The sequence below is a fragment of the Haliaeetus albicilla genome, chromosome 17, assembly GCF_947461875.1.
Source record: "Haliaeetus albicilla chromosome 17, bHalAlb1.1, whole genome shotgun sequence".
Lineage (NCBI taxonomy): Eukaryota > Metazoa > Chordata > Aves > Accipitriformes > Accipitridae > Haliaeetus > Haliaeetus albicilla.
In genome coordinates, this window is record NC_091499.1 from 1,472,339 (window position 1) to 1,491,654 (window position 19,316).

A 19,316-nucleotide genomic window follows, 5' to 3' on the forward strand; every position below is an offset into this window, starting at 1 on the left:
TACGTTCTGCTGAAGCTGTTGTATCTTCTTTCGTAGTCTATACGCTGACTTATGTCTTACTTTGTTTTCAGGTTTATGGTAGGCTGTGGTAGATGTGATGATTGGTTTCATGGTGATTGTGTTGGACTGAGTCTTTCTCAAGCGCAGCAGATGGGCGAAGAAGATAAAGAATATGTGTGTGTGAAATGCTGTGCTGAAGAAGACAAAAAAATGGAGTGTTTTGATCAAAGTGTACCAGATACTCAAGTGAAACTTGAAATCCATAGAGAAGAAAAAGCAATGGAGTGTGAAAAACTGGGCACGTCAAAGCAAACACCTACTTGTAATCTAAATGTACCAACTGAAAAAACAAAGCAAATGGAGGACGCTGGGAAGCACAAAGTCAAAATCTTCAGACGGGTGAGTCTTATTTAATGCTTAAAGTTCTGTTAATTATTGGGGGTTATTATAGAAGGAGTTTCCTCCTAATCCCCTGCCATTTAAAACACTATGTTTCAAACATTTTTGTGAATCTAGCTTAAAACTTCTCCATTATTATTTTCCGAGTTACTTCATGTTCTAACTGGCTTGACTCTTTTGAGATGTTACTGCTAAACTCCACTTACATTGAGCAGGATTATGCGCCTGTCATATGCTGGTGTGTATATACATATAGGTGTGTATAGAAATGGTGAAGAACTTTTTGCATTTGTCTTACAGATTTCTAAACACTTTCACAGGACTGTCTGATAAATCTGTCTGTCCTGGTTTCAGCTGGGATAGAGTTAATTGTCTTCCTAGTAGCTGGTACAGTGTTATGTGTTGAGTTCAGTATGAGAACAATGTTGATAACACTGATGTTTTCAGTTGTTGCCAAGTAGTGTTTAGTCTAAAGTCAAGGATCTTTCAGCTTCTGATGCCCAGCCAGCGAGAAGGGTGGAGGGACACAAGGAGCTGGGAGGGGACACAGCCAGGACAGCTGACCCAAACTGGCCAAAGGGATGTTCCATACCATGTGACGTCATGCCCAGTATATAAACTGGGGGGAGTGGGGGCGGGGGGATCACCGCTTGGGGACTAACTGGGCATCGATCAGTGGGTGGTGAGCAATTGCACTGTGCATCACTTGTTTTGTATATTCTAATTCTTTTATTATTACTATTGTCATTTTATTATTGTTATCGTTATCATTATCATTATTATTTTCTTCCTTTCTGCTCTATTAAACCATTCTTATCTCAACCCACGAGTTTTACTTCTTTTCCCGATTCTCTCCCCCATCCCACTGGGTGGGGGGGAGTGAGTGAGTGGCTGCGTGGTGCTGAGTTGCTGCCTGGGGTTAAACCACAATGCTGTCGATTTGCTGTATGATATAAAATGTAGATCTTTTAAATATCTGTAAAACCATATGAAAACAGCATTTTAGTTTTGATTGTTTTAGCTTCAGATTGTATGTAGAAGAAAATGCCTAACATTTTAATTAGGGCCTTTCTACTGTCTTTGTGTCTCATTTTACTAACCAAAGCATAATTTGCAAGAGTAGTGAGATGTTTTTATTAACGATTCTTTAGAGTCTTTTAGTACATGGCATCGTATTCGTCATAACTTCATCATCAGTAACCCTTTTTGTCGTATTTCTGAGTAGTAGTATTGTAATTCTGACATGTAAGCTGTTCTGTTTAATTTTGGTTTACATGTGCTTTCTAAACAAGTATTCCTGTGGATATATGGCTAAAACTGGTTAAGGGGTGTTCACTGGTATCCCTGACCTTTTAAAATAACTGAAAACATAGCAGTTTTCAACATAGAGCTTAACTGCAACTGTCTTCGGCCAATATTTCAAAGAGATTGTTAAGCAATACTTGGCAGTAATTTGGGATATTGTTCAGTAACTTTTTAGAAAATATTATACGATGGTGCATACATCCAGGGAATTCATTATACAGTATACTTAAAAAAAAAAAAAAAGGGGGTGGGGGGGAATGTGTGGTAATTATGTAATGGTTCATTGTAGCGTTCAGTAGCGTGCTAACATGTGTAAATGTTTATTTCAGGAATCTGGTGATGGGAAGAACTTGTCAGACTCCAGAGACGTGGATACTAAAAAAGGGCAACATGTTCCTGCTCGAAAAGGATCACAAACTGCTGTAATTCCTCGGCGGTCCCCTGAAGATAAAAATGAAAAAATAAGTAAAGAATCTCTTAGTGTGGTTGAAAGGTCCACAAAATCAGGTAGTGAGTTTTGATGAAGTATTCTACCCTCTAATTCAGATTTACGTACAGTGAATTGTGGTTACTTTCCTTATAGTATCAGTTTTTCAAACCACATTCCATAGTGCAAGTGGTGATGATCTGAAGAGCAGTTTGTTCCCATGATGTTTATGATCTTTATTTCTAATTTCTTTTAAAATTTTATTTAGCAGGTAAATGTTTCCTGGGTAGATGTGTGTGTGTGTGAGTGTTTCCTGTTTGAGTAGTAGATGATGCTCATGTAATCAAGAATGGGAGAAAAAGTACAGAAAGACATTTATGTATTAAACTTTATTTCACATTGCAGAACACTTTGATGAAATACTCTTCCATGAAATACTTAATGTATCTAGAAGTGTTTTAATTGCTATATAGATTATACTTTCACTTACTGATGTCTTTTGCACAAATTGACAAATAATTGTATCAACTCATTTCAAAGGGCAACATTATATTGCACACTGAGCCATCAGATTCTCATCTAAATTTTATTCGAAAGGTTGAAGGGACATATTTCCTCTCCCAGCAACCTCTGTCCCCTCCCCAGCTCCCTTCCAGGAAGCTTTATTCTTTCAAGGTCATGGTAGTATGAAATTCTTGTCATTTGGGACTGAAATCTCAGCAGCCAAGCTAGTGAGATTTTGTGTGAGAACTGTGTCTTTAACTCCTAAACTCAAGCTTTGAATACTTGTCTAAAAAAAAAAATAAAATCAGCTCTTCTGGCCTTCTGCCAATGCTGATGTATTCTAGAAACTCTTATTGGTAGAAGAAAACAATTGAAAATCTTAGGGTTAAATGTAAATCTAAATGTAAGGATTTTATACTGAATGGTATCTTTTAGACTTCAAATACCTTGTTGTTCAACTTTGAAATTCTGAGTCACAAAATAATTGACATCCTTTCAAACTGCAAATTGCGTGGAGTGAAATGAGTCTTTGGCATCCGTGAAATAATTTAATTGTTCTAAAATATATTAATTGAACGAGGAGATGACAAAAAGATTTTTACAGGGACGATTTCAGAATAGAAGTTAATCTAAAAATCATTTTTAAACAGTGAAGGCTTGGCAGTCTCATTTAGGACAATTAGCATAAAATTGTTAAGCAGCACATTTGTCTTAAGAGATTAAGTGCTTTGAATTATGCTTACAATGGCATTGTTTATTGCTGATCTTGCCCTTCACTTCCTTGATATGGACTCATTTCAGGTGGTTGAAACTTTGCCAAAATGTTGCTGGTGTGTGGAGGTTTTCCATTTCCCCTAACCCCCTCAGGCTACGTTTTTTGAAAGGTTTTGGTCCAGTTCTTCATCCTCCTGAGGAGGATGTGAGCAAAAAACTGGATTGAGCAAATAAAAGCTTTATTAGAACTGGTTTACTTAACAAGCCTAGCATATGAATACTTTAGGTCACAGTGCAGAATGGCAAAGAGCTGTCTCGGGTCTGTACCGCCTTGCTGGTGAGGAAGGGGAAATCGCTAATTTTGACAGGGGTCATAGTCACATTAATGAGAGAGCTGACGATCCAACCACTTGGCCTGCCCAACACAAAAGAAAATCCGTCTATTTATAGCTACTTGAAAACGTAGTTAGTTTGCTTCTGGTATTAATGCATTTTAAGTTGCACTCAGTAGGTGAAAGTAATAATAAAGAAATACTTGTTTTTACCACCAAACGCTCAAATTAGGTCTGTATCAGTCTTCAATTTGTTTCTTTTTTTAGAGTAGAAATTGAATAAATAAATATTGTTTATTTCCCATTGCTTTCAAAAATAGAAGGCTACTGCTCTAAATTAGTGACATGTTCACATGCTGAGGAATTTGGGTTTTTTGCTTTAATGATTTTAATTTGATTAGGAATTTCCATGATTTGTATTATTTATGACACAAACCTTATAATGGCCTTGTTTAACAGTGTCTGTTAACTGAATCAGATGCTGCAATGATTTTAATTGAAATAATTTTGATGGCTAATAGATACAGAAATGCTAAGTTTAATGAAAAACACTATTTTAAAGTAAAGTTTAATATGCTTATAATATGTGCTTCCAGGTATATTATTTCTCAGTTTCCTCATTGAAAAATTAATCTGTGCTATTACAAAAATTCAGAGTCAAAAATCCTACTTAAGATCAAGCTAATAAGCACTGGTCGTCTTGGTTCAGTGTAGAAGAAAATACCTTAAGTCAAAGGGCAAAAGTCTTGTTTGTTTCTGCTAAGGAAGTTTTTTCTGGAGTAATCTGTGTAATACAGAATCCAAACTAAATAGGAAGAAAACCCAACCACCCACCCTGTGAGTCCATTCCTTGTCCTCGAAGATCAGTTCTTAGCAGTTTAAAAATAAAATTTCATGACCTCCAGCAACAGTAGAAGTTCATAGCAGTGGCTTGAGTAGTTTACAATTTTTAACTCCATGTGTTTTGATAGGTGTTCATGAGAAACAAGAAATTAAGAAAAAGAAAAATGAGAAAGGATCCATTAGTGCAACACACCTGCCAGCTGTGCCAGCTTCCAAACCTTCTGCTGATCAGATAAGACAAAGTGTCAAGCAGTCTCTTAAGGAAATTCTGATGAAAAGGTAAAGATATATTAAATGAAATTATTAATTTGTGATTGTAATTATTTTTTTTTGGAAGGCAGAGAAAAAAAATACTAATTATTTGGAGGCATTTGGTGATTTTTGCCCTTGTGTTCTCTCACAGATTGACAGACTCCAGTTTAAAGATTCCTGAGGAGAGAGCAGCAAAAGTTGCCACAAGGATTGAAAGAGAGCTGTTTTCTTTTTTTCGGGATACTGACTCGAAGTATAAGAACAAATACAGAAGTTTAATGTTCAATCTAAAAGATCCTAAAAATAACGTATGTATTATTTGTCTGTTGTGCTTTACAGAGATCCTTTATTTGCTATAGATTAAAGGAACAGTCTTCTATGTAGACACATTAATCCTTTCACAATTTATCCTGTTTGTTTTTTGGGTTTTTTTTGTAGGTTTCTTCATCTCTTTGATGTTGTTTGTCCTCTTGTGCACTCAGTGTTCTCTGTGTTCTTTTTTACTTGTTCCCCATCATTAATTCTTCAACTCCTTGCTCCCAGTGTACTGGAGTATAGTGGGGTTTCAACGTGTAGTGGCTATAGCTTGCCTAATTTAAGTGTTTGTCTTTACCACTGATCTGTTGTTTGGGTGTCCCTGTGCCCCCCCCCAACACTTTGCTGCTTACTGCACTTGGTTTTGTTTCTGTCCAGCGGCTTGTCTCACTGTGCTTTTTCATACCCAGATTTCTCAAGCCTGGTCTTCGCTCTTTTCTGCTTTCTATGAGCCCATTATTCAACATCATACTCGCCCTCTCAACTTCTGTTTTTTGTCTTTTTATCAGTTATTCTGATCAAGTTGCCTTGTCTATAGTATTTTACTATTACAATTAGCCAACTGTAAATTATACAGACAGGCTAACTTCTGTCACCAGCTTCTCTTTGCTCATACTGCTAAATTATGTAGGTTTTTTTTACCCTAGGAATTCAGTTCAGTCAGTCAAGAAGCATAGACATCCTCTTTAATACTAGCTTCTTTCTGCTGTGTAATACAGGGGATTTGCACTTTTTAAAAAAAAAAAAAAAGTCCGAGTTACTGCTGCAACGGGCATAAACTCACTTTCTTCTTTGGAACAACAGTTAATTATACATTTGACCCTTAAGGGTTTATGTAGATACATTCTGTTATGTAGAATAAATGGAACTCTGGAATTAAGCTTTTTATGTTATGAGACCCAGTACCGCTTCCTGCAGTGGGAGAGACTTACAAAACCACATGATCCGTATAGCTGTACAGGGTACATTGTATGTTGCTTCTCTGCTTTGTTTCCTGCTGCGAGCTGTTTTTGTCTTGATAGCAATAGTTAACTTTTCTTCTTTCTTCTAGATATTATTTAAGAAAGTACTGAAAGGAGAGGTTACTCCAGACCATCTAATAAAAATGAGCCCAGAAGAACTGGCTTCCAAAGAACTGGCTGCTTGGAGACAGAGAGAAAACAGACACGTAAGATTTGTCAACTTACGTTGTTTAGTTGACTGCCTAAGCATATTTAACTTCTGTTTTCAGGTTAAGTGTATGTAGAAAGAACAGAATGCATGTTGCACAAAGCAACTCTGACTAATTGGGAGGATCTCTGTGATTTATTTAGTATTCAAAACCCAAAGGGGTTGTTAGGACAGAAGTGAAAGAAGTGTAGTGAATTCCTGAAAGGGGGAAACCATGGATTTTCCTTTGCTGTGCAGCTTTGCTGCTGCTTGGTCTTTCTTTCTTCTGTCTCAAGAGTGAAGGCTTCTTTGTCGTTATTTCCAACAAGATTTTAAAGCTCTAGCTAGAGCTTTATAAACACCAGTTTCCTAAATAGGGAGAGAGATCTCTTTGGACAAACCAAACTGAACTGGTGTGGTTTATAACTTACATACTGATGGAGCATGACGATTCACCCACTGAGAAGTAAACCTGAAGCTGAAAACCTGATCTGCCAGTCTGAAAAGCAGTCTAAAGGCAAAATAAAACCCCCAAACCCCAACAAAACGTAGGAAGTTTATTACGTTAGTTTGAGCATTACTTTTCTTGAAACAGAAAGTCAAACTACATTTAAGCTGTGTTAACACTTTAGAAGGAGAAGCAGGAATATGAGGAGCTGTATTATTTTTATAGAAAATGCCTTTTTCTTAGATATTACCCTGTTTGTTGGGCAGTTTGTCTGATGATAGTTAACTGCAGCAGCTTAGAAATGTCCAGTTTACAGCATCAAGTTTTCTAGTTTACAAAATCTGGATTTATGTTGGCAGAATCTTTGGTATTTATATGCCACTTCATAGAAGTGAAAGGCACAAAATTTGGGTAGTGTTAACTGGTATGCATTTTGTGTTTGGGTCTTATGATACTAGGAATTGTGGGTTATATCAGATGACTTGCGATAAAAAATTAATGAGTAGGTAGTGTAACATAGAATAGATGGAAATTCATCCTCTTGAATTCTGTGTGCTCCGAATGAAAGTAAGTTCAGTGATAACTGATTCAGTACAGTGGGATGCTGTTTTAGAGAGTGCAATTTGCACTCTAGCTCTAGCTAGAGCTTTATAAACACCAGTTTCCTAAATAGGGAGAGAGATCTCTTTGGACAAACCAAACTGAACTGGTGTGGTTTATAACTTACATACTGATGGAGCATGACGATTCACCCACTGAGAAGTAAACCTGAAGCTGAAAACCTGATCTGCCAGTCTGAAAAGCAGTCTAAAGGCAAAATAAAACCCCCCAACATTAATTATTCCTGGTTTTTCCCCCCTTTCTTTGCATAAGGCAACTAGACCTGTTTATGAATCATGACAACTTTTTGCTAGTCTCTATGCAAAAACAGTTGTTGAATTATTCTATTTTCTCAAAGTCGTTTTGAGGACCTAGAAAGGCATATGAAAAGTTTGTTTATTCTGTAGCTATCACCTTTAGCTCTTGGAAAATCAGAATCACCCATCTTTAAATTTAGTGTTGAAGGTCTTCTGTATCACTTGTTCAAATACGTGCCTGATGAGTGCTTGCTGCACTCTACGTGAAGTTAGACTGGCTGCTTGTGCGTTTGCTTCATGAAATTACTTGACACTTGCAAAATAAGAATGTGTTCTTTTTTCTCCAGAGTTTCCTAATTGCAATCCTATTTTCTGTTGTTATATTTGTGGATTTCCAGATTTTATTGTATGTAAGTAAATATACGTCACTTCCTGTTTTTACAGACAATTGAAATGATTGAGAAAGAACAGAGAGAAGTTGAAAGAAGACCTATCACAAAAATTACTCACAAAGGAGAAATAGAAATTGAAAGTGAAACACCAATAAAGGAACAAGAAGAAGTCATGGAAATTCAGGTGGAAAAGAAAACGTGGCAACACAGTGTATTTAGTTCATAGATAATATGGTTGTAAAGTGGTTTATGATTTTGTTGCTCAGATCTGTAATTATACGTTACATCTGTTTTGAGTTTTTCTTTTATCCTTACTGACTTTCACTTCTGTGCCTGGTGTTTTTGTTTTTGCCATGTTGTGTCCATGACTGTATGATGAGTTCTGGCAATAGTAGAAAATGTTCTAAATCTTACCTAAAAGATATTTGGGAGTACCAATTCATTATTTTAATGCATTTGTAGATTTTGTGATAGCCTTTTAGGCTATACAGCTGAAGGGAGAGTTTTATGTCTGAAGGGAAGAAAATATTGTAAAATATTTAAGCAATATGAATTGCAATATTAGGAATATTAACAGAGGAAAAAAAGGCTAACTGAAATGTGTTTGACTTTTTTTAGGAACCTAATGTGAAGTTGTTTGAGAAGTCAGAGGAAGCTGACAAAGATAAAGAAGTAAATGAATCTGCATCTCCGGACACCACAAGTCAACATAAAAATCATCTCTTCGATCTTAACTGCAAAATCTGCATAGGTAATTTTGAAAAGCATGACAAAATAAATACATCGTGCTTATATAATGCTTTTCAGTCATAAATCTCAGTATGCCTCAAGAATGTAAATAAATGTGGGTTTTTTCCCTAGTTTGCTGACAAAGATGTGGAAGCAGTGTTTTACTTCATAATTTACAGAAGAGACAATATTAAAATGATAGGCTATTGGCATAAACTTGTCTTCTATTTTAAAAAAAGAAAAAGACTGCAGAGAAAGAAATCCCTTTAGTGGGTGTACGTGCTATTGTTGATTGCTTATTTCTTTATCCTATCCCATTACAGTGGCAATATTTAAGTATAATATTGTATAAATATGTAAAATGTATAAATTTATACATTGTATAAATGTGTATAAAACGTATCATTTCTTTATCCTATCCCACTTCAGTGGCAATATGTAGTATTTTTGGTGCGTCTTCCATGTCTTCAGAGGAAGTCCGCTTTTGTTTCTTTAATAAAAAATAAACCCCACTGCAATTCCTTCCCTGCAGGCCGAATGGCACCACCTACTGATGATCTTTCTGCGAAAAAAGTGAAGGTGTCCGTTGGAGTTGCACGGAAGCAGTCAGACAATGAAGCAGAGAGCATTGCAGACGCGCTTTCTTCAACATCAAGTATTTTAGCTTCAGAATTACTGGAAGATGATAAGCAAGACTCATCAAAATCGTCATTCACACCTCTCCCAAAGTAATATAAACTGTAGAAACAGTATTTTTATATGAAAGACATTATTAATCTTGTTAAGCTATTATGACTAAAGCTAATTTTTTTCAATGGCATTTTATTAATCCATTTGTGTACTTGGAAGTTGTACACCTCTTCTTGGGAACAGGCTTCTCTGCTGCAGTGAATGATGCTGTGCATTTATATAAATACTACTACATATATTGTTGTGATTACAAACTTCTGATCACTACGCTTTCTTTTGGGGAAGAGTAAACTACCTTACGTTTTCTGGTGCAACAAGGTCTAAAAAGGCACCTGAGTTCATATTAAAAAAAGTCAGGATATAGGTTTCATATTGTATTTTGCTATTAAGGAACATAGTATGTACAGTGACCAGTGTTGGTGCTGAAATTCTGCCTTTATCAGGACAGTGTGATCCTTTACCAAGGACAGTGGACTTTGTTTTTTGAATAGCTTGCTGAAGATGCAAAGAAGTAATTTCTAGTGTAGACAGAAAGAAAGGTAGGTTACTGTGTTACTGTAACAGCACAACATCTGGTAGTACTGGGCGGCTAGCTTAAAACTGCTAATAGCATGCCTAGAATATTTTGATAACATGTTGGGAAATGTTGAAATGTGGCTGTAACCTCTTCCAGGAGGAAGCCCTCAGGCTGCAAAACACTCCCCTGTAAAGTTCTTTAAGGTTTCCCGTTTATCCTTTGCGGCTGCGTTGTTGGCAAAACTGCTTCTTTTTGAAGGGGGGAAAAGCGCTGTTTTGCACAGGTGATGACGCTAGAATTGGGAGGAGGTGTTCACAGGAGCTGTGGCAGCGAGGGGTGGGTGAGAAGAGATGAGGAGCCAGCTTGTGGGGCGAGGGAAGGGAGGGAGAATGCAGGTATTCGGGGGCGGACAGACCGTGTTGCAGCAAGACGTAGGAGCTCGGAAAGCAGGGCGAGGGTGGGCCAGCAGGCAGTATGTGGTCTTCCCCCTCCTCCCTGTGGCAGGGGAAGATCTTACTGGGTCTGCAGCACCTCTATGTGTTTGTGTGTCTGTCGGTAGCATTTAATAACTCTTGGACTAAATAACTTCTCCATTCGCAAAAGATACAGTAGTGAACTGATGTGCTGCTTATCTGACTGTCCTTCCTGTAACACATAGCTACTGCACTGGAAGATGAGAAGTGTGGTTGTCTGTCGATCTCTTTTCATTGACCCTCAAGTATGGTTAACTGAAAGAGAAAATGCCTAATGACATGTCATTTCTTTAACAAAGAAAAATTATGATTTATATTATCTTGTGTTATTATGATGTTCTAAACAAACTGGGTTTCTGTGTGTTGTTTTTTAGGTCAGAAACACCTGGTACCGTGGAATGTGAAAGTCTGTTTCTGGCACGCCTGAATTTCATCTGGAAGGGTTTTATCAATATGCCTTCAGTGGCAAAGTTTGTTATTAAGGCTTATCCAGTTTCTGGCTCTTTTGAGTATTTAACGGAGGTATTTATATTTACTGCAAAGAATGAACAATTCATTTATTAACTTTAGCGACTTGTTTACCTTGTAGGCTAATAATAGTATAATGATGAAAGGCAGCAAAGCATGGTCATTGTACTGGGTAAAGTATTTGTGGGAGGACATAGGTTAGGGTATGTATTTCTAAGTGAAGTATTTTTCAGTTTGTCCTACATGGACACATGGTTCATCAGGATTCAAGTTCTTTGGTATATTTTAAGATGTTTTGCTCTCATCTCACTGTAAAATGTTTCTTGAGGATAAGCAGCTGTATATCCAAAGCTGGTTTTATGAAAGTTGAACTGGTTTTTGTTTATTATGGAGAATCTTCCATAGTATAAAGTAGCAGGGGAAGATAGGACAAAATTTGCTACTGAAATAACCGCCTCAGTGGCATCCATTTTCTGAATTAAAGATGAGAAAATGGTAGCTCTGTTTTGAATTTGAAGTGTTAAACAAGTCAATACCAATATTTGGAAGAGAGGTGTCTGCTGGTGGTTTCTGCTGACAGTGTGAGAAGTCGTCTTCTCTTCTACAACAGAAACCCACGTAACAGGGCTTATTTTTTTGCCTATCTGGTGGCAATTCTGGTCCTAACCTTCCAGTCTAAGACTAAATTGTCGTCGTCCCCCCCCCCCCCAAAAAAAAAGTATGTAGTGTTCTCTTCAGTGTCTGAAAGGCAGGAAACGGATGCAACTGCTTATAATGGCTGTCTTCGTATCATAAAGGTCAGAGAGCTCATAGGGCTCAGTGTCACTTCTTGCCAGTGACATGGGATGCATCAGCTCTTTAAAAGGACTTAGGTCTTCTATTAACATGATTGTCTTCACTTTGCTGTAAATCTTCAGTGAAATGCAGGGCTTGCAATGCCCTTTAATACTAAAGGATTGTTTTATGAATATGATGTGCTTTCCAAAACTCTTCTGCTTTATTTCAAGAAACTATTTTTCCTCAGGTGTTCCTAAATGGTTCTGAAAGTCTGTTTTTGTTGCTTGTGAGTAGTGAACTCGATAGCGTCCAAGAACAAATCTATGTCTATATTTACTCGTGTGTGCAGGTTGTGTTTTCCCCTCACGATTAAGATTTTGAATGTTTATTATATACATAGGTGTGGGGCTCTCGTAGCAGTTTCATCTTACAAAAATCACTTGAGTGTTTCCAGAGCAGAGTACAGTTATGTTTGCAGTTAATGTTACTGAAATAAAAAATTTTGAGGTATAGATGAACAGTATTGAATGGTAACTAATTTAGTATAGATCATTGACTTTGCACTGAAAATCTTAATTTAAATATCCAAAATTTAAATTTTTTCTACTGTTGTAACTTCTGCTGATATTTTAAAATTATAATTTAAGAACTAGAAGAATTAAGTATGTTTTGAATATATGAAACAGTGGATGAAGGATTTATCAATTTCTATGTTGGATTCAGATTTCTGTTCTCCTTTCTCCTAGGATTTGCCTGATAGTATTCAAGTAGGTGGCAGGATATCACCTCACACTGTCTGGGAGTACGTAGAAAAAATCAAAGCTTCGGGGACCAAGGTAAGAATTTTACGTATTGAAGGCTTGCTGTTTAACATCCATCCTATTCACCCTAAAGATCTCCGCCCCACCACCCCCCCGGAACACTTGCAAAATATATGACACTTTAAGGATAACTGACAGTTACGTTGAATGGGATGGATGGCAGCTGGTGGCGTTTATTTTCTTACTATCTAACCGTAACCTGTCATGTGCTGTTTGAGAATACTCGTGTTCCTTTGAGACAGTAACTCCTCGTGAATGTTTGGACACCACTTCACGTGGCTCAAGTGCTACCCTTTTGTTTCGGTCCCGTTACAGTGTGCAACACCGTCTCGGTGGTCCTCTGCTGGACCTGTCCCACTGTGGGCAGGTTGTCCTTGTGCTGGGGAGCCCAAGACTAGGCAGCGTTCTCCAGATGCGGTCTCACAAGTGCTGGATAGAAAGGAATACTCATTTCCCTTGGCCTGCTGGCTGCTTCGGTTCCGAGAGCCAGCGTGCAGCTGGCCATCTCGGTACAGACGCGTTGCTGGTTCGTCCTCAGCTTGTCCACCAGGACCCCCGCGTCCTTTTACGCTGAGCTGCTTTCCAGCCTGTGGGTCCCCAGCCCGTCCTGGTGCTTGGGGTCACCCCCCCTCAGGGCGCAAGGTTTTGCATTTGCCTGTGCTGACCTCCGACCGCTGCCCCTGACCAGGTGCCCTCCCAGTTTTGCAGGGGGTCTCCTGTCCCATCTTCCAGGTCGTTAATGAAGCCGTTAAACAGCATCAGCCCCGGCATCAACTCCTGAGCTGGGCTTTGGTCACAGTTCTGGGATCTGAATACTGGTCTTCCCCTAGTATTAACGGGTATCTCGGTCACAGTAGACTACAAAATAAAGCCTTCTAGTAATGGTAAGGGTGGGGAGAGGAATAATTACTTGGCAGCTGGCATGCTTCCCTAAAACTTGTTATTTAGCTGGCTGATAAAATGTTGGCTTTTTTGTCATGCATGGTAATTCATTTGTTTGTACTAAATGCTTTTTATTTGTTTTCTCAGTCTTCCTAAATTATTTTTGGCCCTGTTTCTGCTCCTTTTGTCTCCTCTGTTGTTCTCTGCCTTCTTGGGGAGGCTTTTTCTCCTCCTCTGAACTGTGCTTTTACATAAAGAGCAGTCACTAAAGCAATTACAATTTCATAGAAAAAAGTATCTGACCATCTTTTTTCGTCTCTTTTTGTAAACAGGAGATCTGTGTAGTTCGCTTTACCCCAGTAACTGAAGAGGATCAGATATCCTATGCGTTGTTGTTTGCCTATTTCAGCAGTAGAAAACGTTACGGTGTAGCGGCCAATAACATGAAGCAAGTGAAAGATTTGTACCTCATCCCTTTAGGTTCCTCAGATAAAGTCCCACATCATCTTGTGCCTTTTGATGGGCCTGGTAAGTACAGCTTGGCATTTGGAAGTTTATTATCATAACGCTACTTGAAGAAGTTTACAACAGAAATATAAGAGAAAATTAAATTTAAAAATGCCAGCTATTCTGTTCAGACATGTAATGAGTTTTCCATAGTATTACATTAGCTTCCTTGAAAAGATGTTGATTTCCCATCGTAAGATTATTCTGATACTTAAGGTATTGTTGTTAAAAAAAATTATTGTGTGTAACTTTGTTTACTACATTCTTCCTCTAACCCAAGTGGCTTTTTAGGTTACAATCTCAGTAAATTCAGTGATGCAAAAGAACTATGATAGTAGTCATACTGAGTTCCAAACTGATACTGTAACTTTAAAATAGTACTTTTCATATTTGAAATGTACTAATTCCTTTTCTTCCTCAAGTGTTCCAAACTTCCTTAAAAAACCAAAAAAAACCCAAAAAACCCAAACAAACAAAAAAAACCCATGGAAAGTTTAAAAAACAGATGAGCAACGAAGAAAAGATCCTGAAATGGCTCTCAGTTGTTCTGCTTACACCTGAGTTACTTTGTATCAATTTATTTTGGTTATAAAAATTTGTGGATGATTTCTTCATTTGAGATAGGCAGGGCTGAAACGAAGAGAGGATGAGCTACAACTGATAATATTTTTGCAAGAACCTAAATTATACAGAACAAAATACATAGTGAAGAGATAGCTAATAGTATACCTTGAAACACAGTGCTTTCCTGGAATGAGGGGAGCATTTTGGAAAGTCACTCTTGGTAAATCTTTGAAGAAGTACGTCTAACACAAAATGATGAGGAAACCTTGTGGTTGCAAGTGTGCTGTTTACTTTTTTTTTTCCTCTTGTGCTTTGCTACCACTGTTACCGGACTGTAGCTGTGTTAGACTAACGTGATGTTCAGCTTCTGTGCTTTTTCTTATGTGACTAGATGTCTATACAACTGTCTCGTATTCTGTATTTGGAAGTTATAGTAGGCGATATAGTAATTAAAGCAATTTTAATGTGCAGTGTTTGAAGTCATAATTTTTATGCTGGAAATACATTTTTCATTATTTTAAGGTTTGTTGTGTTTAATGATGGAAATTTTAAATGTCATAAAAGGAATACTTTCTATCATATATTATAAGAGTATGGGGGTTATTTTTGTTAAAATGATTGCCTTAACCAAAACATAAGGAGATGATAAATTGCTGTTACAATTTTGTACAGGGATTGAAATACATCGACCAAATTTATTACTGGGATTGATAATTCGCCAGAAAATGAAGAGGCAGATTACTGCTGTTGCAAGTGTTACTAGTAGTTTCGTGGATGAAGCTTCCGAAAGTACCTTGAGTAACTTGCCACCCGAGAAGAAAAGCAAGCCAAACAAACCTGAAGTCTCTCATCATGAGTTGGCACTAGAAGAAGAAGAAGAAAATGATTTTTTTAATTCCTTCACAACTGTGCTACACAAGCAGAGAAATAAACCTCAGCAATCTAATATAGAAGACGTTCCAGCAGTTATCGAACCATTGGTTGAAAGTACCAAACACGAGCCACCGAAGCCTCTCAGATTTCTTCCTGGAGTCCTGGTTGGATGGGAGAATCAGCCTTCTACTCTGGAGCTAGCAAATAAACCGTTGCCAGTGGATGATATTCTTCAAAGCCTGTTGGGTACGACAGGGCAGGCGTATGATCACAGCAAGTCAGAGGTGAGTCCCAGTGAAGACATACCATTATTAAATGAGCAGGCAACTCTAAGAGAAGAAAACATGGATGTTGCTGATGTAACTACTGAAGGTAGTGAAGCAAAGACTGGTTTGGATGATCCACAAGAATCCACTAATGCTACTGTAACTGTGGATGCAGCAGCTGTAGGGACCTCAGGTTCTGCGAGAAGTGCTGCATCTTTGATAGGGCTGAGTCTTAAGGGGAAACCTCCAGATGTCTCCACAGAGGCATTTTTAGCAAATTTATCTGCTCAGTCACAGAATAAAGAAACTGAAGAAAGTAAAGAAAATGACCCAAAGCGGCAGTTAACTGACAAAGATAATGTTGCACAGGAAGTTAGAAGGACCACAAATTCCAGCTTTTCTTCTTCCTCATCAAATGCAGGGAAAAAACCCAATGAGAACAACGTTAATGTAGCTGAAGGTACCACAGCTAATACCTCTAAATCACCACCATTTATTAACCTTAAGAGAGACCCACGACAGGCAGCCGGACGAAGCCAGCAGACTAATGCTTCGGAAAACAAGGAAGGAGATGTTAGCAGAAACGAAGACCGACAGAATGCTTCAGGAAATGATCAAATGGAACCAGAGAATAAACAGTCTTCTGGAGAAGTGGGCTTAAACCTGTATCAAGGTGATGCGCAAACCAGCGAGATGCAGTACAGTTCAGCTGCAGCAAAAGCAGATAACACGGTCGCATCACAAGCGGAAGACGCCAAACACTCACAGGAAGATGCACTGATGCAAAACATTGAAACAGTGAACTCCTTTAGAAGAGGACCAGCAGCAACGTCATCTCATTTTGAAACCGAAAACTCTTCTCGTTCTGAATTTATTTCCAAAGTCCCAAGCCCTATTCCAAGTGGCAGCTTCTCATCTGTTAGACCTCCGCAGCAGAATTTTCAGCATCCTAAATCTAATCCACCTGGATTTCAATTTCAGGCTCCTGCACCTCATAACTTCCCTCCACAAAACAACCCAATGTTTGGATTTCCTCCTCATTTACCACCTCCGCTTCTCCCTCCTCCTGGCTTTGGCTTTCCTCAAAACCCAATGATGCCATGGCCACCAGTAGCTCATTTATCAGGTCAGCCACCACACTACGCTGGACCCATTGCACAAGGGCTACCAGTGGCACACAAACAATCAAGATTTTTGGGGCCAGAAAATTTTTTTCAGAGTAAAGACAGCAGGAGACCGGAAAGACGCCACAGCGATCCTTGGGGCAGACAAGAACAGCATTTGGAGAGAGGGTTCAGTAGAGGGAAGAATGATCAACATCGACAAAGATTTTACAGTGAATCCCATCACCAAAAGAAAGACAGACATGAAAAAGAGTGGAACAACGAAAAATACTGGGAGCAAGATTCTGAAAGAAATAGACGCAGAGACAGAAACCAGGAAAAAGAGAGAGAGAGGAAGAATAGAGAGGAAGGACAGAGAGACAAAGAAAGATTGCGATCTCCACACAGTGATAGGGCTGCTGATGGAAAAAGCCCCAGAGAGACTAGAAATCCAGAAAAAAAGACAGAGAAGCCTAAAAGTGAAGAACAGGCTCATGAAAAAGATAAGGAGAGGGAGAAAAGTAAAGAGAAGCATAGAGAACGAGAAAGTGAAAAGAACAGAGAGAGACATAGGGACCACAGTGACAGAACTAAAAGCAAAAGGTAAAAAGATGCAGGCAGTCTTTTAAAATCCTATTTAAATAAACTGTTAGAGTAATGTCGTAAAACTTTGTATAAAAAAAAAAAAAAAAAGCCTGCTAGGATTGTGCCATCTTTTTTATTCAGTGTTGGTGTTTTGCAGAAACAAGTCTGTGTTTTGGTACCACTCGGTGTACCAATACTCATCCTTTTTTTCATTATACCAACTATCGCTAGAAGTAGGAGTTTAATATTTTTAAAAATTTTACATTGCTGTATATTCAAAATTTTAAAGATTTCTTTTATTAATATGCAATAAAGGCTTAGAAATTTTCTTAGCTGATGAGGTTGGCTTTAGTCAAGTCTGCAATATAGTTGCTGCCTTTGGTAATTTGTGCTCTCTTCTGTTTTAAGATGCTCTGATAATTTTAAAGGTGAATTTCATACAATAACCTTCTTTTTAAATTGCACTGTTTTTAAAGACTATAGCAAAGCCTCAGAATCCACACACATTACAACAAAATATAATATGCTCGGTGGTGTGAAGAGTTTTTTTAAATTATTCAGTAGTACAATAAAATAATTCAAGTGTATTTCATTAGCTTTTCAAGTACTTCCTAAGCATCTGAAGCAGTCTGTGACCAGAAATTGGAAGGCTGAGCTGCTCGAATGTTATTGCTTTAAACTGCACTTGTTTTAATAAGAAAGCATTTTTAACCTAAATTCTTGAAAATATGATTTGTAGTAGTAAATTCATTTCTCCCACCATTTTCCATGCTTCAAAAACTTGAATACCTAAGCTTGTACATTACTTTGTGTTTTGCTATCCTTTTTACTGTAAAATGTAAATATTTTAAGGGATATTTTGATTCTAAAATGATAAAACTTTCTCACATACTGTGTGCGTTTGATTTCGTAGGTGTGAAACTGTAGGCTAAATGAATATAGCAGGCTGAGTTTCCGAATGCCACATTTGTTGTACACTTCATGGCTCAGTCGTTTTGAGTTTTGGGGGTTGACAAGGAGGGTGAAGGGCAGAAGGGTGTTTGTACCATGGGGACTTCTAGTAAACTGGTATTTTGTAGTGACTTCCATCCACTGATGCAAACCAAAAAGCCAAGAAAAACGCAAACCTGAAAACAAACTAAAATCTCCGGCTCTGATACTTCTTAAAATACACTGGTCACTTTGCTGAGTGTCAGAAACAACAAAAATATTCCACCATATAAAGAAAAATTTACATTTATTGTTCTGTTTTCCAGTGTTTTGTTTTTCACTTTGAGTACATGACCTTATGTACTGACATAGCATTTTGCACTTTGCTATAGAAAAGCCTCTTCTTTCCAGAAAGGTCTTTCCAGTTTAACACCACACTAATTGTTAGTTTTAATTATGAATATATTTTAAGGTAAAATTTCATTTGAATACCTTGCAGGTAGCTTCATGGCCAAATTGGCCGAAATTAAAAATCTCGCGCTGAATAAAAGGGGTGGTAGACTTTTATTAAGTCATGCTTCTTAGACTCATAGTTGAGAAGATTCCTAAAGAAAAAATCCTCAGTTTGTTGGTAACTAGAAGCAGTACTTCAACTTTTAACTTTCATAGCATGGTAACATGACATGATTAGTCTTTTCCAAATTAATTCCATGGTCTGTATAGCAGTAGTGCCATTGAATAGATCTGGTAGTATTATGTATGTGTTGCATTGTTTGTTTAAATATTTACATCAGAGTTTTTTAGACACAGAAGTGCACCAAAGCATTGTTCTGGTTTTGGGGGTAAGTTTTAGGTTGGCAGCTCTGCTTGTGAAGATTTTCTTTTGACCTGTTCAAAAGTAGTCTATTCCCGGTCTGCTGGTGATCCGTCTCACGTTCACATCCATTTGCGCTCTAAAAATAAACCAGGAGCAATGAAAATTGCAACTGTCTGTACAGAAGGGACGGGAATGTTTTCTGCCAGAACTATCAGCAATAATTTGTTTGGAAAGAATATGTAAACGTTTTCCAAGTTTGCTGAGTGCTTTACTACCTGCCTCGTGTATGTAGAACCTGAAGAGAGCCACAGTAAAACAGCTCCTGAGGGAGAGTTTTGCTAAGAGTTTAAATTAACAAGCAGCGACAGTTTCCAGGA

At 37.9% G+C, this 19,316-nt stretch overlaps 1 protein-coding gene across 8 annotated transcripts in view; it reads left to right on the top strand.

Annotated features, from left to right (window-relative positions):
* Positions 1-18,083, top strand: part of PHF3 (PHD finger protein 3) — a 49,939-nt gene extending 31,856 nt beyond the window's left edge. For all 8 annotated transcript variants that reach the window (XM_069804577.1, XM_069804581.1, XM_069804579.1 and 5 more), the window contains 12 exons: positions 72-399; positions 2,034-2,211; positions 4,653-4,803; positions 4,928-5,084; positions 6,143-6,259; positions 7,990-8,121; positions 8,556-8,688; positions 9,199-9,394; positions 10,721-10,868; positions 12,338-12,427; positions 13,627-13,822; positions 15,038-18,083. In XM_069804577.1, coding sequence (XP_069660678.1) covers positions 72-399; positions 2,034-2,211; positions 4,653-4,803; positions 4,928-5,084; positions 6,143-6,259; positions 7,990-8,121; positions 8,556-8,688; positions 9,199-9,394; positions 10,721-10,868; positions 12,338-12,427; positions 13,627-13,822; positions 15,038-17,214 — 4,003 coding nt within the window. In that variant the 3' untranslated portion in view covers positions 17,215-18,083. The remainder of the gene's footprint in view (positions 1-71; positions 400-2,033; positions 2,212-4,652; positions 4,804-4,927; positions 5,085-6,142; positions 6,260-7,989; positions 8,122-8,555; positions 8,689-9,198; positions 9,395-10,720; positions 10,869-12,337; positions 12,428-13,626; positions 13,823-15,037) is intronic.
* Positions 18,084-19,316: the final 1,233 nt, after the last annotated feature.